Source organism: Metopolophium dirhodum, chromosome 9, assembly GCF_019925205.1.
Source record: "Metopolophium dirhodum isolate CAU chromosome 9, ASM1992520v1, whole genome shotgun sequence".
Taxonomy (NCBI): domain Eukaryota; kingdom Metazoa; phylum Arthropoda; class Insecta; order Hemiptera; family Aphididae; genus Metopolophium; species Metopolophium dirhodum.
This window is the reverse complement of record NC_083568.1, coordinates 11,368,798-11,396,152: the sequence shown is the minus strand read 5'-3', so window position 1 is coordinate 11,396,152 and position 27,355 is coordinate 11,368,798. Positions and strand designations below refer to the sequence as shown.

General features: G+C 29.5%; 1 protein-coding gene and 1 long non-coding RNA gene across 8 annotated transcripts in view; both read right to left on the bottom strand.

Moving 5' to 3' along the window:
* Positions 1–5,539: 5,539 nt before the first annotated feature.
* Positions 5,540–15,790, bottom strand: LOC132952670 (uncharacterized). 3 transcript variants are annotated; one of them, XR_009665485.1, is made up of 6 exons: positions 15,472–15,790; positions 15,195–15,383; positions 15,045–15,099; positions 14,807–14,953; positions 11,118–11,234; positions 5,540–10,576 (listed from the first exon to the last, which is right to left on the bottom strand). It is a non-coding gene; the product is annotated as an uncharacterized LOC132952670 (long non-coding RNA). The 3 variants fall into 3 exon arrangements; XR_009665484.1 differs by having other exon boundaries at positions 14,812–14,953; positions 15,584–15,789; XR_009665483.1 differs by having other exon boundaries at positions 5,541–10,576; positions 15,584–15,788.
* Positions 15,791–20,513: 4,723 nt separating this feature from the next.
* Positions 20,514–27,355, bottom strand: part of LOC132951860 (cordon-bleu protein-like 1) — a 96,599-nt gene continuing 89,757 nt past the window's right edge. For 2 of the 5 annotated variants that reach the window (XM_061023873.1, XM_061023875.1), the window contains 9 exons: positions 26,904–27,062; positions 26,716–26,822; positions 26,368–26,558; positions 25,922–26,182; positions 25,424–25,603; positions 24,492–25,304; positions 24,329–24,426; positions 24,152–24,216; positions 20,514–22,547 (listed from right to left, as the gene is read on the bottom strand). In XM_061023873.1, coding sequence (XP_060879856.1) covers positions 21,644–22,547; positions 24,152–24,216; positions 24,329–24,426; positions 24,492–25,304; positions 25,424–25,603; positions 25,922–26,182; positions 26,368–26,558; positions 26,716–26,822; positions 26,904–27,062 — 2,778 coding nt within the window. In that variant the 3' untranslated portion in view covers positions 20,514–21,643. The remainder of the gene's footprint in view (positions 22,548–24,151; positions 24,217–24,328; positions 24,427–24,491; positions 25,305–25,423; positions 25,604–25,921; positions 26,183–26,367; positions 26,559–26,715; positions 26,823–26,903; positions 27,063–27,355) is intronic. The other 3 variants (XM_061023874.1, XM_061023876.1, XM_061023877.1) reach the window with 3 other exon arrangements.

Here is a 27,355-nt window from a genome sequence, read left to right as displayed (position 1 = left end):
AACCGCTAAAATTTCCTTATTTAAGTTACATAATTTGATTTTACAATATTCTTCTAATACTTCTAATACTTTCATCAAAATTATTTAGAATATCGTCAGTGTTTAACGATTTTGCTTCAGACAATATAGCATAGCAATAGCCAATATTATGCTTAAGCCAGATATATAAATAATATACTATCGAGGCGCATAGAGTTATATTTATAATTTCTCAAGTATATTTTTACTCTTATCATATACGAAGCGGAAGAAACATCCAACAGGTATATTTTAATTGCAAGTAACTACATAGCTTTATTTTATCTCGCATTTAGACGCAGATAAAAACGCGTCTGTTAATGTGACTTGAATATATAGGTACATACATTTCAACAAGATCAACACGATGTTTACATGCATTATCTTACAATAGTTTTGTATTCTCATAAGTCATGAGATAATTTTCAATGGGCTATTATGATTTATTTTAAAACTATAAAAATTGAATGAATTTTAACTACATTTATTTAAACTTTAAGGTGGGCCCGGGTCCACCCCCGGTGCAACCAAGGATACAGATGCAACTTATGTAACAAATTAATACATTTTGCATCAAATCTTATCGGTGTACTTATATAATATGTATATAACATATGTAACCGAATATAAAATAGGCATAGGTACCGTCATTATAATATATGAAAGGTAATAATTATTATTAGTATGTATTATAGGTACGATGTACCACGGAGTAACGCTATGAACCAAATTGTGTACCTACTACCTCCTATCTATATATTATTATATTATATACAATATATTCAGAATTAGAACACTGTCGTTATAGAAATTCCCTCATTTATGCATCATCGGACGGAAAAAAATTAATTAAATCCTGTTGATCGGCAACGATACTGTAGTTTAATATTATTATATACCCTCGTTAAGAAAGAGAATGCAAATGTCTTTCGGATACATATATTATATATACGGGCAAATGTGTATACGCATACCCTGCGCCACGATCTACCTATTGTCTATAATCTATACACGCAGCACATGTCTCGTATATCGAATTGCGTCCGTGAGAGAATCGCTTAATGCAACAAGGAATATAAATATAGGTATATTCCTTGATACATATGCACGCATACATTACTATGCAGGAACGCGTATTTAAAATATTATTATAATAAGCAAACGGTTATAAACAACGCGCGGTCACATCGTAATTATTATACCGTGGTTCATGTGTGTGTGTGTGTGTGAACACTGCGGATATACGACGCAGGGGTGATCGGGCGAGCGGTGTTTTAATGAACGAATTAGCATTTCCGGTCGCCGCGAGGACGGGGGGGGGGGGGTTGAACGAAGACGATTTACACGGTGGCGGACGAGTGACGGAGACGCTCCGCGACTGCAACGCGTCTATTATCACAATAATTATTATTATTGCCATCATGATGATATTCGTTATTATTTAATATATTGTGCACGCGCATAAACGACAATACTTCTGCAGGCTGTCGATGGGAAGACGGAGGCGGCACGCCGGTCGCCGACACACGCACGTATTATTATCGCAGCAGTTTTTGCACAAGACCAACTGTTGCAGTCCCTTCTCCCCCCCCCCCCCCCCCCCCCCCCCCCCAACCACTACCACCACCACAATCGTGTGTGTCAAGGGTGTACGAATTTCATAACGGGTCGTCTAAACAAAAGGTGGTATAATGTACGTGCATAATATTAATATATTATATAAATAATTTGATACACATAATATGTCATTATATCTATATGTATATCGTGTGTCGCGTACCCATGGCGCGAGATGTAGGGACGTACGTGCACCTATAATATAATAATTATTGTTGTTATGCACAAGAAGACCGACCGCTGCTGCGAGCGCACGGGAAAGACAAAACGAACAAATTATTATACTCGGCACATTATGCAAATCGTCCTTTGTCTTGTTTCTTTTACACCCCAAATGTACTACACATTGTATAGGTTACCTAGGTTAGGTACCTGCATGCATATAGCTGGTATAATATAATATAATATGTTTCAGCGTCTCGTCGCCGCGCGTTATTCCAGTGTCGGAGGTATTTCGTTTTTAATTCATGAACAGGACACTGGCATACGGAGGTATATGTATATAATATATGCACATTGTAATATTATATAATATAGGCGTGTATACATACGTCGCTAATTCACGGCGCCGTCCTCCTCGTATAGTCGTCCCCGTCGGGTTTCACACGTTTTTCATCCCGCGTCTATATTATGGGCTTTATATTATAAGAACAATGTAATTATATTGCACCTGGACACTGCAGTGGCATTTGTTATTGTTACGAGCATACCTACGTATACGACGTGCAGCACTATGCAGTGTAAGCCCGATGTATGCACATTTTATACGTACCGAAACTGCCCCGAGCGTAAGACAAACCCCGCAGCGAATCCGTCGTATAATAATAATGTTATCTAAGTGCATATTATTATTATATTATCACATGCATAACATTATAACAAATGCCAACGGCTAATATACGTAGAGCGGGGTGGTTACTTGGGAAAGCCCTAAAATTACGGATAAACTAATAAAGTAATAAACATTTCGAACCTAACGAAACAACCTAACGCCTGCATAAATAATTAGTGTAACGCCATCTATCGTCAAAACGACTCATAATCAACTGAATATTATGATAACAGTTATATGCATTCACGTTTAAATTTTATTATAATAGGTACCTACTACCTACCTACTTCTCTAAAATATTTTCTGATTTTAAAAACAATCTTATAAATAATTAATAATTATGTTTAATTATGTATTTGTTTCTATGAGACTAAAATAGTGGCTCGGCGCGGCGCATTGGCTGAAATCAATCACGTGACGTGAATGAGAGTAAGCAACGACCGCTGCAACTAGTTCTCGGATGGGTGATCACCCGGGTTATTAGTGCGCAAAAACCTTGCCACACATACACGTGTTCCTAACCGACCGTACCACCCGTCCCGGGTCCCAACCCTACCAACCTTATAGGCTAATGACATCAGTCGTCAAAGCCTTAAACCTAATAAAAATTATAAACTTTTGGTGTAAATTTCAAGTACCTATCTACGGACAACGGGTATTCTTTTTTGAATTGTGACAAAGTAAAAATCGATGAGAAATTGTTAATTGGGCAATCATCCAATATGTCGTAAAAATGTGAACTTCAAACGCTGATAAAAGTTTATTTGACGAATTTTGTCAAAATTCTAACTGCAGATGCTCATTATAAATTTCTGTACCTGAGAGGCTAAAGGGTCTAAGTCCATTATTGTACATTTTCAGGAGAGCCAAAAAACTGTTTTTCAACTATTTTTATTTTACTTAAATGGCTGGTGTAAATTCAATTTAATGATTATACCAACAAGGTTTGTTTTAAATAATAAGCTGTAATATTCTCAATAAGATGAATATTTTTTCTTTTAATTATAACTTACCTATAATTGTTTATTTTACGATTTAAATGAAATGTTTTGGACTTAGATCATTTTGCTCAATCACACAGTGGACTTGGACTCTTTTAATCTCCATGTTAATTTTGATTATTTTGAAAATATTATATCATTGAGTGTAGTAAATACTAAATTTTAATATAGATAAAAATATTATAATACAATATTGAATAATTTACAATTTTTATGAATTTTATTAAGGTATTAGTAAAGTTATATTGTATTCCAGTTAAATATAAAAATATTTTATCCCTATAAAAGGTCTTATTAGACCAATAAACAAAATTTAATTAAACAGTGTTGATAAAATTCAAAATAAGAACAAAACATATTTTAAAAACAAATCTTTATTAATCAAAACATAATAAATAAAAATGCATAACCATCTTGGTTTGATATTATAATCCAGGTTAGGTTATTATTAACTAGGTACCTAACTACATACAATATTAGAATACAATATAAACTAAAATATAATATAACTTATATCATAATATCTATGATACCTATTATATTACATATTTTAATATAATTTTAAATCCATAATATTATGTAATTATAATATTATTTAAACTAACCTTTGTTAGAATTTGCAAGTGTTGAATTGCCATTTGCAAGGCTTACAAGTTTTCTCCCTCTGTTCATATTATTTAGTATATATTTTATATAATTTTTATAATATTATATTCTACACCTTGTGTATCACGTCATTATATTTTATAACATTCAAATTAATATGCTAATTTACTAACAAGTAACAACTAACAACTTTGGTTCTCATCATAAAACAATAAAATAAAATAAATGATGATGATAATAATAACGTTATCAATTAGATCTAAGTCACAGCAAATCCTAGCAAGAAGAGCCAAGTCCAAAAATAGAATGTTATCAATTGGGTCCAAGTCCTTACAAGAATTTTGCAAAATAATCCAAGTCCTAATCATGGACTTGGATCATAATTCATAAATCAAAATAAATATTTGGACTTAGTTCTTTTTGTTATTTCCCAATATCTCGGTAAATATTCGTTATTGGACTAAAATGAAGATAGCTAAAATGACGCGCGTCAAAATTTCACATAAGAAAAAACCATAACCTCAATTTTAATAAAAGTGGACTTGGACCCTTTAGCCTCTCAGGTACAGAAATTATTGTGCATTTATGCTCAATTTTTTTTAAAATTACACTAATAAAAACTTATGAGTGACCTTGTGTTAAATTTCAAGTTCATTGGCTGAGCGAACAATTTTATATTGACAGTAATAATTACAATCTAATTTTTCTTATATGCCTATAAAGCTCCAAAAGAGTCAAAATATTTTGAAAATGTTATGGTGTATAGTAAATGCTATAATATAAATATTTGGTGAAAATTGCACGTAAATACAGCTACACTGTTACATCTAAAAACAAAAATACAAAATCGGTTTTTTCAAAAAATAGTTTTCCATAAAAATATTCCAGTTTTTTAAAAAAAAAATTTTAGTTACAAATAATATTTACAAACATGTGTATAATAATTATAATTTATAAATATATAAAAAAAAAGATTAAAAAATAATAAGATTCTACATTTGATAGTCTAGCTTATGTGTTTAGCTTATATATTAAAATATATTTTCCAGTCAAAAGAAAAAACTTAACTTGAGAAAAATAAATTGGTCTAAATTATATTTAACAAAATAATTATAAAAAGAAAATGTATATTCAAATAAATTGAACTGTATCTCGTACAATTATATGAAGTATCCAGTGGCCTAGACAAGGGGGACACGTGGGGCGTCAGACCCCCCCCCATTGGCTTTTTAAGAGGTTAAAAGTTGGTAAAAAGTTTTGAGAGGGTGAGGGATTTTCCAATTTTCCCCTCCTATTTAGCTATGTCGTTTTTTTTCTGATCCCCCCTTTCAGAAATCATGTCTACGCCACTGGAAGTATCGAATATCTTGTGTTGTGATATATTTTTAGACAATTTATCGAGTATTTTATAAAATATTTTTTCGAAGATACTCTATACATTATTATAAATGCGGCACAAATCTGCTTTTTATCAACACCATTAATGTGTAATATTAAATAAAGTATTATTTTAATATTTAATATACCTACTTAATTTAATAATTATTTTACAGATACAAATTCCGGTAAGTTTACTAGTCACAGGTAATTTTCTGTAGGCTATACGACATAGTTTGTTGGAAATTAATTTTCAACACATTATAGGTACCTACCGATAAATCAAAATATATATATATAGTTATATCTGTGACATACACACATATGAATGACACTTTACGTCTGTACTGTATACGTTTGGTACCTACCTTATTAGATATCTGTAATTTGTACAACTGTACATGACGTATAGTCTACCTTTCACGTGATTATTTTGTTTTATTATTAATGTATAATATTATACTTAGCCAACTTGCGTTTCAGCCAGCCATCGGTGAGGACATGCTCGACTCTCATATATATATATATATATATATATATATAGATACGGTTTTCCTTATAATAAAGGTATTAATGTATTATCATTAGTGAACAGTGTAATATTTTTTTTATTATTTTATTTGCCGTTCCCATTACTTAACGGATAATATAGCCGATGAACACACTGAAAATATCGTACATTCCATTGCACTAAGAGACTGCAGATAGTGTTTTTTTAATTTTCTTAATGTGTGATAGAGATGTAATTTGAAATTTATCAGTCAAGATAATAAAAGTACAATGAGTTCAAAAAAATGAATATTTGGTGTTTTGTTATTGTTCACATTGCTCCATTCCTCTTTCAGCCATATACCAGTATAACACGTCATCAACACACAATTACAATAATTTAGTTATTTTTTATTTGACTACAAAAATATTCATTAGAAATAATTTATATGGCAAAACAACGTTTGCCGGGTCAGCTAGTTGTATAATATTATATAATATTTTTGTATTTGATTTTCTTATTTTTTCAAAATATATTATATTGGTAGGTAGAAAATATTTAGATGAAGCTTATGCTGTTCATACAGTCCTTGGTACTGAGTTAGAAGCACCAAATTTTACTTGTTGCAGTATGTTTTAATTATAAGCAAAAGAGCCAACACCATCTTGCTCTTTTGTTTAACATAATCACAAATCAGTGGAAATCTATACCGATAATAATTATACCACCAAATAGTTATGGTGAAACTTATAAACTAACTCGGTGATGATTTGAGTGAAAAATATGACCGGATTTAAGAAAATATTGAGAATTATTCTTAATACCACCAAGATCAAATATGCGACCATCATCGAGTAAATAAGTTTCACCATAACTAGTGGTATAATTATTTGTACAGTTTTCCACTGATTTGTGATTATGTTAAACAAAAGAGGAAGATGGTGTTTGGCTCTTTTTTTCGGCACATTTGTTCGACTCTTTCAGCCAGCTCATCTCGATCATAGTCTTGCTCCCGTTGCAATTCGCGATTGAATGCATCATGTGTGGGCTTCCAACACGAGTAGCTGAGAGAATGGTCAAACGACCAATGTTGGCCGCGTCTCCTTCAGTAGCGATGGCGTCACGCAAATGGATGTACTCGTCTGATCGTAACTTCGACTGATTAAAACGAATGAGACGAATGAGACGCTCTTTTAATATTCAAATTAAAATAATAATAATAATAAATAAATATTATTCTCAACTCCTATAACCCATAGCAAACATTAATTAACAAAAAATTCTATCGTAAATCTTAAAATTCCCGTTGAGCACCTACCGGGGGTGATCAATTCTCTTTTTAAATTAGCCTATGACACTCATGAAGAATGTGGCTTTCTATTGGTGAAAGAATTTTCGAAATCGGTTCAGTAATTCCAGAGCTGATTACCCTCAACAACGTCAACTAACAACTCCTCTTTATATAATAGTATAGATTATAAAAAAAAACAAATAGCCTATCATAGTTAATTTTCATTAATAATAATATTACAATTTATAATCATTAATCATAAATAAATTATGTGGGTAGATATAAATATTCTCTTTGGAATAAAATGTTAATAACTTCATAGGATATTGCATTTTAAAATTACGACGTACCTATTATTTTATTATTATTATTATGTATGGTCCACCGAACGGATAACAAAAAATAGGTTTTTTTATAAAGTAAAATCCTATGGCGCTTATGCTAACATTTGAAACTAAATATTGCTTATTTCCCATTTATACACATACCTGATAATTAATTTTACTAATTTTATAATACACTTTTTGGCAAGTACCTATGTCTAAATCTAAATTTTCGTTTTATATCGTAAAAAAATAATTGTGTAGATAATTGAGTAAGAGCAATCGATAGAGAATGACGTCGCTTATGCTCTAATTACAAAAAGTAGATTTCATAAAGTGTCGCTTATGCCTGGGGAAATTTAAAATAATACATCAAAGTAAAAATTCATTCAATCATTTGCATTATTCTTCGGACGAAAATTGACTTAATTTAGATACTTTTGAAATAAAATTAACTTGAAGTTAACACGTTAATCTTGAAAAAAAGTAACTTATTAAGTTAAAAGTTAATTTGAAAAAAAAGTAACAAGTTAATTAACTTAACGTTTTAACTTAATTTTAAATTTTAACTCGTTAATTCTTCATTCCGTGACCAACAAAAATAAAAAATGTATAAGCACAGTTTTTATAATAGATATTTTAAGTTTAAATTTTGAAGAAATTAGATATTTCAACATAGATTAACAATTTTAGTTATATCGTTCTAATTTAAAAATATTATTAGAGGGTACATGATATTTTTAAAGAATATTATCGTATTTATTATATTTTATATATACACAATAACATTTTAAAATGCAATGTTTCTGACAAAAATTAATTTCACCTACCTACTGTGTTAGTATTACTTTGAATTTAAATTTAACACATCCATTATGGCTCATATGACACCTAATGTAAAACAGAGCAGTAATCACTTGCCAACCTTTGTTGTCTTATAAGCTGATATTTTTAAGTTAATTTACATAGACAAAAAAAATGGTGGGCAAGTGGGTGTCGCTCTGCTGTACAGTAGGTGACAAGTGAATCACTGTAATGGATGGGGTTAAATTTGAATTCAATGATATAATATCATTGTATACGAAAAATGATTCTGAGAGAAGGCAGTCAATCAGTCTATTATAGGTATAATAGGTATATTACTAAGTATATTTTATGATATTATTATGAATAAAGTAATTTATTTACATATTTACGTGGAACCTTGTTTTAAATTTTCAATCCTATAAAAGTTGAACATTTTATACTATAAAATCATTTTAATATTTTAAATTTGATAGATTTTGTCAAAATTCAATCTTTTAATGTTTATAAAAAAAAAATGTGCCTATGTATTTATAATAATTTTCAAGGGCTATTGAAACAATTTATCAGGAGCCTTGCATTAAATTTTCACGCTTTTTTACCCAACAAATATTGTATTGATATTTATAGAAAAAAAACTATAAAAATTGAAAACTGAAAACTTCAGCAAACAGCTCAAAAAAACTAGATTCATTTTCCCATCGAACAAGATACCCTTGAAGAAAACTAAAGCAGTTTTACTGTCCCAAAAAGTAATGACGGACACAAAAAAATTGAAAATAAATTTAAAAAACACACATTTTAAAATCAATACATTCATAGCTCAGAATCTAAAATGTAAACTAAGTTTCAAGTTACTATCACTTTTTAATAACAACATTATTATTTTTTATCCGAAAATATATTAGATACTAACTATTTATTAAAAATGAGTATACACATAGGCGTCATTAAGGGATATTTGAGTGGTACTTTTGCTAGCACAAAATTATATTTAAAATTTATTATTCAAGAAATTGATTTGTTTTTATAGTTGTAAGATGTAACTTACAGTATGAAGTAAAAATATCAGTCAAAACAATTTTTGATTGTTAAAATGTATAACATATTCTAATAATATAATCAAGTTCAGTTAAGACTTTAAATAAGCTAATTAAATACAAAATATATTTATTTTCACGTTTGAAAAATTAAACAGAAGGCAATTTTTTATGGATAGTTCTTTTTATTGTGATTCTAGTGACGCCAATGAGTATACAAACGTGTATGACAGCAGTTCTTTACTTTTTTGCCACGCAGTCCTAGTAAAATATCTTTAAAGCCACGGTGCCCCGAATTTATGAGAAAAAAATAAAAAATTTAATTTCTTAGTAACATTTGCACATATTTTTACAAAAGTTTCTTTTCTTCATTACAAACAATCCAAAAATACCTATAATTTAATAAAAATAAATAATAATAATAATTAATATGTGCGTATATTGTGTGTGTATGACAGAAAAGACGATGAGTATCGCACTGTTGCAGATCCCGAGGAGGCCGTGAAACACAGTTTAAGAACTGCTGGTGTATGGGATACTTGGATACTGGGTAAATTAATTATATTTTTCTTATCTTAATAATGGTTACCCTAAACTGTACCGTTTAATGTTCATTATCTATTCAACTATGCATTATATATTATGTTTGGTGATTATGCAATTATATTACTATCATAAATTATTATTTAGTATTTAGTATTATTTACTTATAAGTTATTACTATATAGTCATGACAAAGTATGTAGGTATGTCAGCAACATTGTAATACCCATATCCCTCACTTTCTACCTCATGTTGAGTTCTGCCTTTCACTGGTCTCATATTATATTAAAGCATCAAGATCATAGAACTTATAAAAAATAAAAAAAAGTGGAGATGCGCATATAAGATTCAAATTTGTATTTTTGCTTTTGACATACCTATGTATTTTGTCATGGATACAGTATACCTATACTGGTTTCACATATTTTGTATTTATATACGTTATTTTGATTACTCTGTGGGAAAATAGTGGGAAACTTTTTTTCAGTGGAAGCCTTTAAAGGGCTCATTTTGTTTTTATTGGATTCATATGATATACTATTAGCAGATAAACAATTTTATGAATAATTGTGTTGGTTGATGGTTTTTTTTTCCGTAATGATGGGTATTGACAGCAATCCAGAATTACACAATTCTAAAGAAAAAGAAGGATAAAATCAATTAGCTATACATACTATTAAGTTAATTAGTTGAAAATATATAAAAAAAAAACAAACATAAAGAAATTAGGAGACATGCATTGTACTTTTTAACTTATTTACATTTTTTTTTTGCTTTTATTCCTCAATTAATTATTGGTTATTACTACTTATTAGCTGAATAAAAAATTGAATCGAAATAATAAATAAAATAAATCTTAATCATAAATAATATGAAATACTGAAGTACATAAATAATATTGAGATAGTTTCTTCATTGACAAATAATGAAACATGATAATTGTACTGGTGCAATACCATTAGTTTGTGATATTTTTGGGACAACATTTCATGTACCCACAAATTTCTACCTCATAGGGAAAAAAATATTAAGGTCAGTTCTGTTAGTCAGTTGCTGTATCACATAAGAAAAATATTTAAGGTTTTATAGCATACAAAATATTAATTGTTTGTTTTTTTTCTGTAGATTCAATATTTATTTAATGTTTTACTTAATGAAAACGACAAACAACTTACATGTTCAATCAACAGTTGTGGTCATTGTTATGGCACTTCTGAGTGAAATTTCCACGTAGAGGACAGTCTACAACTTTGTTGGTTCATAGTTACAATTCTGGTGAAGTCGGTACATATCTGTAAATTGTGTACAAACTGTTAGATACATCATGATTTTTTTTTTATTTAGATTTACATCCATGGTTGCATAATTATATCCATGGATGGGCTGATTAATATTTCACTGCACCATATTTTAAAGCTCAAATGATTTCAATCATGAACTAAGAAGATATGGACTGGTCACGTATACCCAAATACCGGATAGGAAAATAAATGTTATAGGTACAAAACTATGCGATAGTAACACACTCTAGCGGAGAACATATAGAAGTTAATAATATTATTTATATTATTTGAATCTTGAATTATATATTGTGCAGCTTGGAAATCTCAAAGCATTACTCCAAGCTTCCCAGAATAAATACTATAAATATTTTGTTATTTTTTGTTGCTACAAATCCAACATTTTAGTTGGACTTGTGAGCAGGGGCGGACTGGCAGGGCAGGTAAGTGGCCATACCCACCCAGGCCCTCTAGAAATTTTATGTTTGGGCTTCGAGCATATTAATTGTTTTTTTTTTAATTCCACACCGTAATCATTACCGCGAAAACAAAGAATACAATATTACAATACTATTTACAAAAATAAAACAACTGTTCCAGTCAGACTGCAACCATGAAGGCTATACAAGTTATTTTAAATTCATTTTTGGAATTTATTGTGCAACGATACACGTCAATGGATGCTATTGGTAGAAGTTCTGGAACACTTAGTAATTAATTAATTTTTAAAAAAACAATAATAATAATTAGTATTCAAATTAAAAAAATTAAATTTATTTTTCTTATTTTATTTGTATTGAAAAAGATTTAAGATTTAAACATTGAGGTGACTTGTTTTTTTATTATGTTGAACTTAGTTATATAAAAATATATTTTTTTTCATTTTATTAGTATAATAAAGTTTAAAAAGGTGGGCAAGTGGATGTCGCTCTGCTGTACTGTAGGTTACAAGTGGGTCACTGTATAATGGATGGTATTAAATTTGAATTCAATGATATATCATTGTATAAGAAAAACGATTCTGAGTGGAGACGATATGTCAGTCTAGGTATAAGACATATTATACACTTATCTATGGTATTAAAAAAAAAATTGACCTATAATAAATTCCAAATTAATCATATCACAATATCCATTAGGTACATATAACGCGTTATACATCAACAACAAACCGTGATACTATCATCATAATATATCGATGAAAATATTACAAATTAGAAGTTTCAAGTGCCCACGAATAATATTATACAATCACAACAAAATAACTAAAATAGTTATTCTAGGTTTTTATGTAATTTCGTCCTAATTTGAACTTAAAATGACTATACAAATAAACTGTGCTTGTGTATTTTTTAGATTTTTTGGTAACCGAATTATCTATTTACACGGAATCTTGTTTTAAATTTTCAATCCTTAGCTATAAAAACTGAACATTTTATAATTTATTAATTACAATGGTTGATAATTTTCGAGATTTTGATAAATTCTGTCCAAATTTGATCTTTAAATGCTTATAAAAAAAAACTGTGCCTATGTATTTTCAATATTTTTCAACTGCTATTGTAAAAATATATCAGGAGTCTTGTATTAAATTTTTACACTTTTTGGCCCAACAGATAAAACTTTATTGATATTTATAGAAAAAAAAACTAAAAAAATTGAAAACTGAAAATGCCCGTAAACAGCTCAAAAAGTGTCAAAATATTTTCAAAATTGTATGGTGTATAGGAAATGCTAATATAAACATTCAGTGAAATTTTCATGTATCTACAGTTATTCGTTTTTGAATTACAAGAAAATAAGGAAATCGGTACATGAGAAATCGAGTGAATATCTAATGTTGTAAAAATATGAATTTAAAACGCTCATAAAAATTTAATTTGACTTTCTTGTAGAAATTTTTTTTTTGATAAAGTTAGACAAACTTATGAGGAATCTTGTATTAGATTTTAAAATCTTAGATTTAAAAAGAAAATTTTTTATGAATTTCTAACTCAAAATAATTTGCAAATTTTCGTGATTTTTCCGTATTTTTTCAAGATTTGAACTTTAAACGTGTATAAAAAAAAACTGTGACTAAGGATTTTTAATTTTTTTCATCTGCCTTTGAAACAATAACCTAGGAGCCTTCTATTAAATTTTCAAGCTTTTTTACCCAACAAATAAAATTTTATTGATATTTATAGAAAAAAAATTTAAAAAAACTGAAAACTGACAATGTCCGTAAACAGTTCAAAAAAAGTCAAATTATTTTCAAAATTGTATTGTGTATAGAAAATGCAAATATAAACAACCAGTGAAAATTTCATGCATCTACGGTCATTTGTTTTAGAGTTACACCAATAACCAAAATCGATTTTGTTAAAAATCGATTTTGCGTAAAAATTCCCGTTTTTCCTTAATTTTTCTTTTGTTTTTCACATCGCTTTTGAAAACTACTGGGAAATTAAAATTTTGACCTCCCCAATGCACCAACGATATTCACTTTCCCATCGAACAAGATACTGAAGTCGAAAATCGAAGCATTATTTCGACTACTTATCGTGTACACAGACACAAAAATAAAAAAATAAAAAAAAAAATAAAAAAAATAAAAAAAAAAATAAAAAAAAAATAAAAAAAAAAACACACATCATTGTAAAATCAATACATTCATCGTTTCACTCAGAATCTAAAATTGTAATATTGAAGTAATTTGTTTGATTTTATTATGTTAAATTTAGTTGAGTATAAACCTACAGAATTTTTTTCATTTTGTTATAAGTTCCTTAAAAAGTTATTTTATTTAAAATTGTAACATGAGTCTCTTGTTTGGTAGTTTTAAAACTTATACCCACCTAGGCCTTCAGGGCCTCAGTCCACCCCTGTTTTTGAGTTTTGTTCAATCTATGTATGATGAATGATGAAGTAGTATTATACAGTTCTAGTGTTTTCAATGAAGACCACTAGGCACCGACACTATAGCATGATTTCGGTTCCATAACAATTACTGCCTTTACCTCTATCATGTCGTAACCAGTCCATTATTTCAATATTATATTTGAAATTAACCAATGTAGTAGTTGCAAATCTCTAAAAATAGAGGTGTAAGACTACACAAATAATTTCTATTTAGTACCTATATTAATTCTATATTATATTGTAAATTATTTAAAATGAAATAAAACTGTATTATTATTCTATTTAGGTAAATTAAAAAAATCTATACACTATCAATTGAATAACCCACTAATTTGAATGTTGCTGTTATAAAATAAATATTTTTTTATTTAATTAACCTGGAAAATTAAAATATTATTTATTTAATTAATAATTTTGATGTAGGTATACCTACACTTTTATTGCTATTATTGATGCATTTAGAAATTGTATTGCATTTTAATTGTTCGTAGCTTAGTAAGTAATGTTCTAGGTATTGTTAAAATTATGAACTTCGTGAAAACTTCATGAAATACTACATTCTAAATAAAATAAAAAGTATAGGATTTATTTAAAACAAATTAAACCATTAATATCTGGTTGAAAATAAAATGACAAATCATGTTAATTATTGAAATAAAATACAGTGAAATTAATAATCATACTTTACTTAAGTGTTTTTGCATGTCTCTTCTGAATCTTGGACACAACTTAATGTTACGAGCAATGCATTTGGCACTACCTATCATCCTCCATTGCTCTCCAAGAAAATGACATGTTATAATTGTTTAGGTTCCCCATAGGATGGAAATCTATATGCATATAATATGTAGTTTAGTACAGGTAATCGTTATAGCTATACAAATAACAATATTTTAACATAAAAAGTATAATAGTACCTACCTTAAAATTTGTACTCTGTTGAGGTCATACTCGTTTTTTCTGTATTTCGCTTGGCCTAAAATACATTTTATTATTTCAATCATACGATTTATAAACACGTAAATAATAATAAATGTTCCGGACATTAAGATTTTAGATCTTTAAACCTACTAGTGAATTTCAGCGTAGCAAGCTACCAGTTTACAGTTTCATTATATTTGTCACGTTTCAAGTATCCTCGAAGTGGTAGTGTTTATGCAGGAACAATGACAGGTACATAACCACCTCACAATTGATTTGGTCAACTTATATTTGGATTGCATTGTCAACGAGTGTGATTGACAGAATTTTTTTTAAACGCTGTATACGAAAAAAAAAAACCAATATAATATTATGTACTTAAAAGTTAATGGACGGGTTAAATCCATTAATATTCAGTAGTATTCACATTTGGGAGTTTAAGAGGTACTCAGTCCAATCTGAAATGCCGGTGAAGAAAGCCCTGTGACTCCGTACCTATTTGATGATATGTAGTCCAATACTATAAATGTCATACTTACAGTATTTGATATTTTGAAGTATTTGCTGACTGCCGAGACTCGAGAACCCGAATATGCCGTGTATCAACGCAGTAAGTACATGTAAACTTTGAAGTTAGAAATTTGAATGTGCGTGAAAGCTTCCTATCGTATTATCATGAGATTTTGTAATAATAACTTATTGCGTGATACCGACTCTCGTTCGTTGGACCCACGGAATAAGATATCTTAGTCCGTGGTTCGACCCATATCATATTTTAATATTTTATCAATTTATTCTGATAAGGTTACCACTAACCGCGACACTGCATATTATATTGCCTATGCGTATCTTAAAAGGAGTTTTAATAAACTTATTTATTTTTCAGACATACATAATATCAAGATTCAAGATGGATAAACAATAGTTGTTATTTTTGAGATTAAACTATTAAATAATATCAATTATATCAGCGCCTAGCTGATTCTGCACGGCATTGGTCCAGACAGATTAAATAACCATTGATGAATGCCCTCTGTAAGCTGCACTGAAATTAACATAGTTATTTAGGTTTTTTTGATTGGATATAAAATACAAGTGTACAATATATCCAATCATTATAAGTTATGACTAATAAGTAATAACTATTTAATTTACCAGGTTATATTGGTAATAACTAACAAGTAATAACAAATGTAGCTGATTAAAGTATTATGTTGTACCTTTGCTAAGTACCTGAAAAACAATATTGACCAACAGTTTTTATTTTGTAATAGATACCTAGACCTAATAAATCTAATTAGGTAATGAAATATGTATTTCAGATTATGAGCGGAGTGATTTTACAATATAATATTTCTATACAATTGTAATTACATTTTTTTTTTCACGCACAAACGTGAAGGAATTTATCAAAATCACGAAAATTAGCTAATTATTTTGTAGTAAGAAATTCATAAAAAATATTCTTTTTATATCTAAGGTTTAATAATGTAACAAAAAATGTGTCATAAGTATAAACTACTTATAAAAAAAAGTGTAACGGATAGTCAAATTTATTTTTTATGAGAGTTCGGAGTTAAATTTTTTTGGCGTTGGATATTCGCCAGTAGATTTCTTTTCAATCGATTTTTCATATTTTGTTGTAATTCAAAAACGAATAACCGTAGAGATCAGGGGCGCCAACAAAGAGGGGCCAGTGGGTGCCATTGCACCCACTGGGATTTTTTTTAATGAACAAAAAATCAGTGTATAATAATGTAAATATGTGACTACATAATATGTATGTATAACATAAATTTAATTGTGCACCCACTGAGCTGATTTTCTGCGGGCGCCCCTGGTAGAGATGCTTAAATAATTACCAAATGTTTATTAATGTTATTATATTTTATTTTATCAGTCTCCCTTATATACGATCTTATCATTAAGAGTGGTGGTAGAGCGACTTTACTGTACAAGGTGGGTTTACGGGTCTCGTAACATAATTTGGTATTCTGGTCGATTCGTATCCTTTCTCGTGGACATCGAGTTTACGATTTTTCCGAAAAGAGACGTGTGACAAATGACAATAATTTAACAATACTTTTATCGTTTGATTAAATCAATACTGTATTCGCTACTACACTCTTCGCACCGACCTCAGCATGCTCACGATATTAATTGCATTATTTGTTGTGTCACCACTCCATTCGTAATGTGTGCTAATGTATTATATACGCTCAATATTATACATATATTTTATAGGGTATACGTAACAGTACACTCATAAAAATCATCCATCATTGTAAAATAAATACATCAGCTCTGAATCTAAAATAATAATATTATGTTTGAATTTTTAACGTCTGTTATAACTCATTTACCCCACCAGAAGCCCTGCCTAATGGGATAAATTATTCATATATTTTTACATGTCAAATTTTATTTTTCTTGTTATTAATCTGATTTTCCTGAATAAAAACAAGAAAAGATTTCCTATAAATTGTTATATTTTAAGATATACATATAATAATAAAAAGTAGCAAAAATATAAAGTTTAATTAAATATGATTAAAATAGAAATGCTAATAATCAAATTTGTATTCTCAACATATTTTTAATAAAATTAAACTGTTTATAGCTGCGTAGTATTTCTATAATTAATTACAGCATGCCCGGGGCCTACCATAGGCAGCCTGTGCAAGTCTAAATCATATTTCTACCATATAAGTACCTACCATTAAAATAATAATAATTTAATTTAATATTTTGATAATAAATATAATTATCTGTACGGAAGGAAACACGGTTTTTGAAAATGAGAAAGAAATTGAGGACATGAATATTATTGATTCTCTTGATTCTCTAGCATGCGAAGAAACAATACCAACCACTATATAGTAAGGCTACTAAAGTAACGCTAAAACAAAACAAATAAAAACTTTCTATTTTTCATGAAAATATATTCGGCGTGTTTACAGCGATGGACACAACGAAAATGACTAAAAAAATTAATACCCAGGACCGCATGCCACGCCCATGAAATGTAAATGTTCTCGAACTCTCCTCACGACATGGGTATAGAATTTTATAGAATTTATACTTATAATCACGGCCTAATTATGTCACAAATATGGTCAATGTAAATAGTACTGCGGTTGAAGTGTTATTTTTTTAATTTGGCCAAAAAATTCAAATATTTGGTTGAAGGATTCTTTGGTTTTCTTACTGTGGGGCAGGTATTATTCCTCGAGGGAAATTAAAAAAAAAATCCATGACAATCCAGTTGCATTTTATATAAGCTACAGTTATTCATAATTAATTATAATAATAAACAATATTATATTAAAATTTATAATGTGTGGTTTAAGGGCTTAATTTTTACCGAGAAAGTAAAAGAGTAAATTTTTAAATTAAACATTTTTAAAACATATACCTAAGTGTACACTGTATATCTCTATAATATGATATATCCAGCAAGACTTAAAATAAAAACGTACATGGGGTGTGGGGCGGCGTGAATATCCCGAAAAGGAAGTCTGTACCTACAACTGTCCCACTCTGTAAATCTAATGTCAAAAGTCTATGTCTAATGCGTTCGATATTAATTAATACCGTAGTATAATGAACGTTTCTCATCGTTTTGTTTACTTAAAAACTATGCCGCAACCATGATTTCTCTTTTTCGAGTCCAGGCACAAAGTTGTGTGATTAAATAACCATTATTGCCTAATGTTCTATTGAACATTGAATTTGAAGACGATCCGATAGAAAAACAATTATTTTAATATAGATTTTAAGGTAAGTATCTAAAAAAAAAAAAAATTCTATTTTAAATGTTTGTAATATAATGAGGAAATATGGGTTCCATTACGGGGCACCTAAATTGTTGGGGCCAAGTGCCCGCATCATGCACTTGCGTAAATGTGGGTCTGGATTTTAATTTGATAGTTTATTATTATTTAGTTATATATTGGTGATTATATTACCCAAGCATAATATAATATACAGTTTTGACAAAGAACGACTTAAGACAAAGAGTTTTTATTTTCACGATTAATGTCGATATTTTCATCTCGTCGGCCGAGACAATAACATAACGTTTTGAGCATTATATAGTCTATTGTTCACACTATAAAAGGAACTTATATTATATTAGTGGGATGATTCGTTTTTGTTTTTGCGTAGGTACTGATACATATTATTCTCTCGGTAAACTTAAAATAAATGCATATCTACCCACTATGTAAAGCTGTATATTACCTACACACGTCACTCGCAATATAGTACGATACAGTAAACCATAATAATATTATATAATTTGATGTATTAACCAAAATTGTATATGGAGTAGGTCGATCGCAATATTTTTGATAATATGTTTTGTTTTTCTATTTTATTGTGTGCTATACAGACGAGTGCGTGTGATCTCCAAATTATTGTTTATTTTTTCCACAAGTTCAAACACGTCTCTATTCCGGTAAAGAATGTACCAACACCTTGTCGCTTGTCAGTTGCCAGAGTATGATTGTTAAGTACCTATTTAATTTTAAATCATGTAAACAGCTTTGTTGGTCTATGATTCTATATTATTAAAACAATGCAATAATATTACTCTCAATTCTCAAATGGTACCTCCACTGGGAGGTCTCTTCATTCTGTGTTTCCTGTGTGTACTAATATCATTATCAAATAAGCATATTGTTGAACTATTGTGACGGATTGCCTAATAAAGAAATTATGATAAAAAAAAAATAATTCTTTAACGAAATTATTTTATCCCCAAGTCACTCTGATCAGACTGTTGCGATTACAGTCAATATTTTTCAAAAATGTCAGGTCACTAGACATTCAATATTCAGAAAACAACCTTTTTGTTTTTTTTATTCAATTTCGTTTTGATCAATATTTAAAATTGACGTTTTGAAACATTAAACGAATGTGTGTTTAAAATAATTTGATTTAATTCTTTCGAATAGTATTAAATTATTTAACGCACGTGTAGGCGTGTAGTTAATATAATATACTGCTTTTGCTCGACAAGTATAAATTTGATCTCTGGAATTAAATTTAAATTAAATTTTAAAGCCGGTATGAATTAATTAAATAACGTGTTAATAATTATATAAATCGTTGAACCAATAAATATAATAAAAATATTCTGTGGAATTTATTATTTTTTGATCTGGGTATAGATTTATGTCGATGTAAATAATATACTTATTTAATTGTCATTAATATAAAATAATTGTTTGTTATAGTTTTACTTTGAACATAGGTTAGTGTCAAGCGTCTATTATATTTTACTCTATATCTATATATAAAAATTGAACTACCTATTTAACTGAATAGATATAAAAAGGTTGGGTCTTGTAGGTACTCATTTGGGTTTTCACCAATATTTAAGATAAAACATTGGTAAAATATTATATTGTTATTATTCATAACTGTTCATTATTAGGTACGATTTCCCAAATAATAACATTAAAATATAACAGTGTACATTATTTTATTTACATAACACAAAACAATCAAACATAAAATAATAATAAAAATGTACATAATATTTAGTCTATAAACTTTGGGTGTTTTAATATTTTCCCTTTAATTAAATTCCAATATTTGTATTAGTATCAGTATAAATAATGTATTAAAGTGTATTCTATTAAACAAATACATAAAAAAAAAAAATGAAATACATACTACATACAATATAAATAACAATGACCACTTTTATATTGGCTCCTAAAGGTCGTAACAATAATAATCTATCTAATAAACGACTATTATAGTGAATCATTTGCAATAATAACGTAGGTACGTAAAATATAATAATATTATTTAAAATATCATTTTGGTTAACGAAAACAACTCCAAAATTAGTAATTTTAAACGATATCTATAACTTTAGAAATATTGAGCAAATGAGTAAAATATATAATGAAAATACAAATTGTCACAAATATTTGGTTCTGGTTATGACTTTAATATTGTTATCGAGCCTATAACTTTGTATAAACACAAAAGAAAAATAAATAAATAGGACACCTAAATTAAAAAAGGTATTACACCTATAATGAGCATCAGTAGGTGTTAGTCAGTGTTTCAATTACAACAGAAACACAGAAAACAGAACTGATTGCAAACGAAAAGTTTTGTTGGGCGCCAAGTAGTATATAATGCGGTTATTCGAATTAACTTTGGCGATCTCCAACAAAATAAAATTTACGAATTCAATAAACAAATCGCAATAATCAGAAACAGAGTACACATTTTGGTTTCGTAATTTTGATCTGAAAATTATGTTTATAAAAATCAAGGAACAAGAGCAAATTGCACGAGTGGATGACAATATTATTCAAAGTCTTATTTCTGCATTTGGACATGTCATATTGTAAACTGCAGTCACCATTCGACAATTTATGATGAGCCACAGGTTATGGAAACCTTTAAAAATAATTGACTTTAGTGTGACGTCTTTGAGGCGTCTTCTAATGCGAAACAAATAAAACTATCTACTACACAAGGGCCGATAATATATGATGTTATAAGGATTTCGAACCATTTGATAATAATCGAGTAAAATGTTAGTGTGTTTAGTAGTGATAAGTCTGTTGGAACTATGCTCTAATTTTCCTTAGGTTGTCTCTACCTCCGAACGACCGGATCGACTCGAGTAGATTTTCCCTGGGATCGACGTTCGCTGAAATTTCCCTGGGTTTCCTAGACCGGCCCATTAGCTTGCCAAAAGTGTACGAGCTGCGGTCAGCGGATGATTTCTTTTCCAACGGTCTTAATGTTACGTTGTCGTCATTTTCACCCGTCAACACGATCGCACTACCGTGGTAACTGTAGCCGTTGCTGAGTTTGGCTTGAGCTTTGATCGCTTCGGACAGGGCCAACACCGGGCTGGCCGTTTGCAATTGTTCAGCGTAGGGTTTCTTCAGTTCGACCGACTTCACTATCGGAACCCTGGACACGGGCTTGTTATTGCAGTTGTAGTCATCGTCCAACGACTTGTTCGTGTCTTCGCCGTCGGCCTTTCGCTGTAACCTCTGTCTAATGCCAATGACGTAGTCCCGGTCGGTTTTGATGCTTACCTGCCTTTTGGGACGTTCGTTCCACGTGGACAGACTGATTTTCGGGGGGCCCGTGTATAAATACCTCTTAACCTTTTCGTCTTTATTGACCGGTATTTGGGCTTCCGGTTTGTCGTTACGAAATTCACGTTGTAAATTTAATATATTGATTTTACTGGACTCTTCGTGAAGTTTATTTTTGGATTGAACGTGTGTTACGGCAGCTGGCGTCTCCACCGTCACAGGTTTTTCCTCACACATAACTTCTTGACACTTGGGTTTCAGAAAAGCCACCCGCGTTCGAAATTCATTGAACTCGGTTGTTTCTATTTTTGGTTTTGACACATTCGTTTCGAGTAGATTCTCATTAAACGGACTTTCGTTGTTTTTTTCTGATATTGTTTCCGAAAGTGATGTATTTGGAATATTGGAAACTTCATCAAAACTGTAAAATAATTCGTATTGAAATTAGACATGAAATATATAGTGTATACTACATGTGTACCTACATATTATATTAAATAGATAGATTAAAATAACCCAATTCAAATAACCGTGTAATGTATATTATGTATAAATAAAGGATTTTATTGGGCAAACACAAACTCGGCATCGTAGGTATCATGTATACAAAATTTCGATCGTTAACTCAGTCCCTATTAATATTGATAAATACATAGAAAATATACTACTTTAAAACAAATAAATTTATTTTAAATTATATTTTAAATACCTCCGTAATTATAACGCTTCTTAAGACAAATTAATTAATTTCATAAGCTCATTGTTGAATTTTCTTACACGTTATAATAAAATGCAAACGAAATCATGAAAGTAAAACAAAATATATACTATAATAACAATATATGTATTATAATGAGTAGAGATGGAATCATATTATGCATTTGTATGTTTGTTTATCGTGTATGCACAAGACAGTATGCACATGGTTCAAAATGTCGACGTTTCGTATCACACCAAATTTTATTTTGCATATTTGGAGGTGTATTGCTTGTTAAATCATATATTATGTATATTTAATGTGAAGTGAATCAACAAATTCAATTTAAACGGATTTCTGCGCACTATTTGTTTTCTCTCTCTGACCCACGCAGAACATTGCAAATTTGTATTCAGCGAGACGTGTTTTTGTGTTGTTAGCTTTCTATTATCAAACATTGAGTACGATATTTAAATTGTTCTGTAATATACGAGCATTTTAAAATTGTAATTTTTACATACTCATAAGTCAAAACTAAATTTATCATATATTTGAAATATGTTGTGCGTAGGTCAGACCGACAAAGAAAAAACAAATAGTGCGCTGACACAGTGACACCTCTCATAATTCAAATTTACCGAAAAAAACAAAACCAGTTGACATTGTTGTTGTTAGTAGAGTTACTGTTAGTGTAGTATGAAGAATATTGTATTTAACACCTTCACGGACACTTCACTTTTTATATTATTCATTTACCCTCCTCAGAAAATTGTTCAAATTAATAAAATACCAACAAAAATTATTCAAAAAAAGAATTTAATATTTATCTGTGCCCAAACATATTATGAGTGAACATAACGGGTCAGTCACATGTCTAGTTTCATTTAGTACCATTGGAAATTTCATGTAAATTACTACTATAGCAGTAGTGGCCCATTACATCAAAATTGAAATTACTGCTATATCAGTAACTAACCGTGAACGTAAATTGAACGTGAACGTATTTGAATCTATTAAAAATTTGTTTTAATTTTAATCATTTGATTTTTTCAATTCTTAGGGTAAATTATAAACAGTTCAGTACCTACTAATTCCTTGTGTAAAAGCAATATTTATTTTTTAAACCATTATTTATGAAGTATAATATCAAACATAAATATAATGCATAATATAACTGCATTTAGTTCCTCTTTCTTTGTATATGTTTGCCTCATACGTGGTATTTTTTATTTGCAAATTATTAATTTCAGAATCTAAATTATTTAGGTTTGCTTGCTGAAAAATTAGAATCAAATTTATGATCACCCATACAAAAAATATTTTTTTACCTTAAATTATTATTTTTGGTATTTTCTTTATGATCTTCAATTTGGGGGAGAATCGTTTTTAATATCTGAAACACAATAATAATTGTTTTAGTTTTAATTTAACAATTATGTTCATTATATTTATATTATAATCTACTTATATCGTTATATTATAAGTAAATTGCTTAATAATAATACCTGGAGGGAGTGTAAGGGAGAAGATTGTTCTAATGTAGGTTCAATTTTTTTTGGTATTATTTCGTTGTCATTGTCGTCTTGACAATTTTCTCGCACATCTACAATAAAACAAGTAATAGTCATTTTAAACTTAGATAAATAAAAATGGAAATTGTTAACTAACCTTCTGTTATGTTGTCTACGCTGAACGATCTTTTCACTGGAGACTCATCATCATAATTAAGTCGTTCAGAAGAATAAGTTCGTCCAATATAGTGTTTGGCCAACCGATTGGATGGTTTTATATTACCACTCAAGAGACTTATATGTGACGTACTCCGTTTGACTGTTACGGACGAGTTAGTTCTATCCATACTAAACGATTTGTGTCTATTAACGGAGTTCGGGGTTTGCGTTTTGTATGCAGGATTTGATTCTCGAGCTATTTGTGTTGTCTTCCACGTTTTAACCGACTCATCACAGAATATCTCTGTGGGTCTAGAGCAATCTTCATCGTAAGCCACAATTTTAAAATTATTTAGTTTGGATTCTTTTGGTTCAACAGTTTTAACGGGTTTTTCATCAGCGTGTATTTTTTCTTCACAACTTGACGGCAACGATGAATCATCTGATCCAATTCCTGAGTCTTGAGGGAAACAATGGTATTCGTCCCCAATTATTTTTTTTACAGACTCTTCAACTGCGATGCTATCTTTTTTCACTTCAATTGGATTAACAGTAGGTTCCTCTTGAAGGACAACGTCTTTAAGGTTACCGATGGTTACTGTATCGAACATCGTCATTGCAGGAGAATGGTCATCTCTAAATGCCGAAGGAGGGTCAGGCAATTTGTATTCCCAATCAATATCTGTAACTTCTGTGTTGCTTTCTTTTATGGTAACGATAGATGGTGTATCGTAACCACTAGTTGCATCTCCAAATATACGATCGATTTCTTCATCGTCCATACGCAACTCGTCTTCGTCGGCAGTTGAACCTATATCATACCACATTTAAATTATATATGTGGCTTTAATATTAAAAATTCCTCCAACACCTTAATTTAAATAAGCATATAAAGCATAGAAAAATGAAAGAAGAAGTTTAGTAAAGCACCTGAAGATAATCGAGGTACTGTTGTCAAATCTCCAGGTTGACTGGACGCCTGTGGTCGGTTTATGGTCGAAGATCGTATAGGTGGTTTAGGCGCTGGTCTTTTCGATTTCACTTCCAATTTTGATAAGTATTTACAACCTATTACAATCGAGGATGTGGGAGATGTGGGTTCAGTCAAATCTAGATAGGGTTTTAATATACATAGTTAAGCCAAGCAAGCCAGGGTTTAAAATCGTGTAAAGAATAATAATATTATATACATAGTATTACAGTTGCAGGGGTATTAAACATATTCTTCATTTTTACAAGCTAAAACATCATTTAGATGTTCTAAAAATTTATTCCAAGACTCAGTTTTGTATTGACTACTATAAATTGTGTTATTATCTACATTGTTTAGTGTTACTGAAGATTTATATTTATGAGCTGGTTCACTAGATAAAAAGCTTAAGGGCATTTTGGAATATTTTAGGACAGTTGGTGTTTTGGGTAACATACCTCTATCTACATCGGATCGACTAAGTGATGACAACGAGGAAGTTGCTGGGGATAGATTAGGTTCAACTAAATTATTGTTCAGTTCTATTCTGGAAACAGTTTTTGATTTTTCTTGTGGATCTGCTATATACAGTTTTGTAGTAACAGGCAGTGTTTGCGATTTTCTCTGTGTTTCTGGTTCACTTTCAGATTCTTCTTGTGGTGGTGCGAGTTTGGGCTTATTTGCTAGTGGTGGAAGGGGTGCAGCTTTCTTTTTACGACCTAAAAGTACAAACAATTTATTTATGAACTTATGGTTTACCTTTACGACAGTTAGGTAAATATTAAATTAACACACAACATTGTAAATTTATTATTTCAAAATATTATTGTAATATGTTTAAATTATTATTATTCTAATTTATAAATTATTCATGGTGGAAACAAATGGATGGTTTTGTACTCACTTTGAATAGATATTAGTGATGTAGTAGATACGGAGTGTTTTGATTGACCTATGTTGTTAGACATAAAAGGTATTTCGGAGAACTGGTTCTGATTTTGTCCGCAAGCTTGGAGATTGGTCATTGAACGCGACATGGTCGGGCCAGACGTTTTGGTAGGAGAAAAATTCCCAGACCTCATCATTCCAACACTGCTAGTGACAATATAAAAAAAAAAATTAAAATAAATACAGTTTATATAAATACTATAGATTTATATTAATTTGAATTGTTTTTAAAAATGATTGATATATGCATTTTAAAAAATATTGTTATTAATATAATCATAAATTGTATAACATTTTATTTTACCTGGAATCTACAGCATCACTAAGCACTGATGATTCGTGGTATCCACTACTATCAGAACTATTACGTGAATGTGAAATTATTGTTTGTTCCTGAGTATTTCGTGTTTGCTGAAATTATTTTTGTATTTTTTTTTTTATTAGAAACTTATTAAATGATTAGATTTAAATTAAACGTGTAGTTTGTCTTACCGATGGTGGTTTTGGTGCTAGTCTTCTTTTCCTGACCGGTCTAGATGGCAATACTTTGACCATTAATGGGTGTCTACGTGGGGTGTCTGAAGATTCATCTGATCTAGTCGGACTCAAACTTCTACCACCCAAACTACCACTACTCAAACTATCATCACACTGTTAACATAATCATATATTTAAATGTAAATACAATTATTTCAAATCAAACTATCAAGATTAATTTGTTTGATACATACCATACTTGAATATTTTTATTTAAATTTAGTATTAAAAAGTATTACTAAATAAAATATTTAACATATTTTTAAAGAAAATCATGTAGCTAATATGTTATATTTAATTATAATCATTAAAACACATAGAGTTATAGTAGGCACTTAGAAATTTTAATTTAGATATTTTATAAAAATTGCACAAAAAATAATTTTTTCTTATTTTATAATGATAAT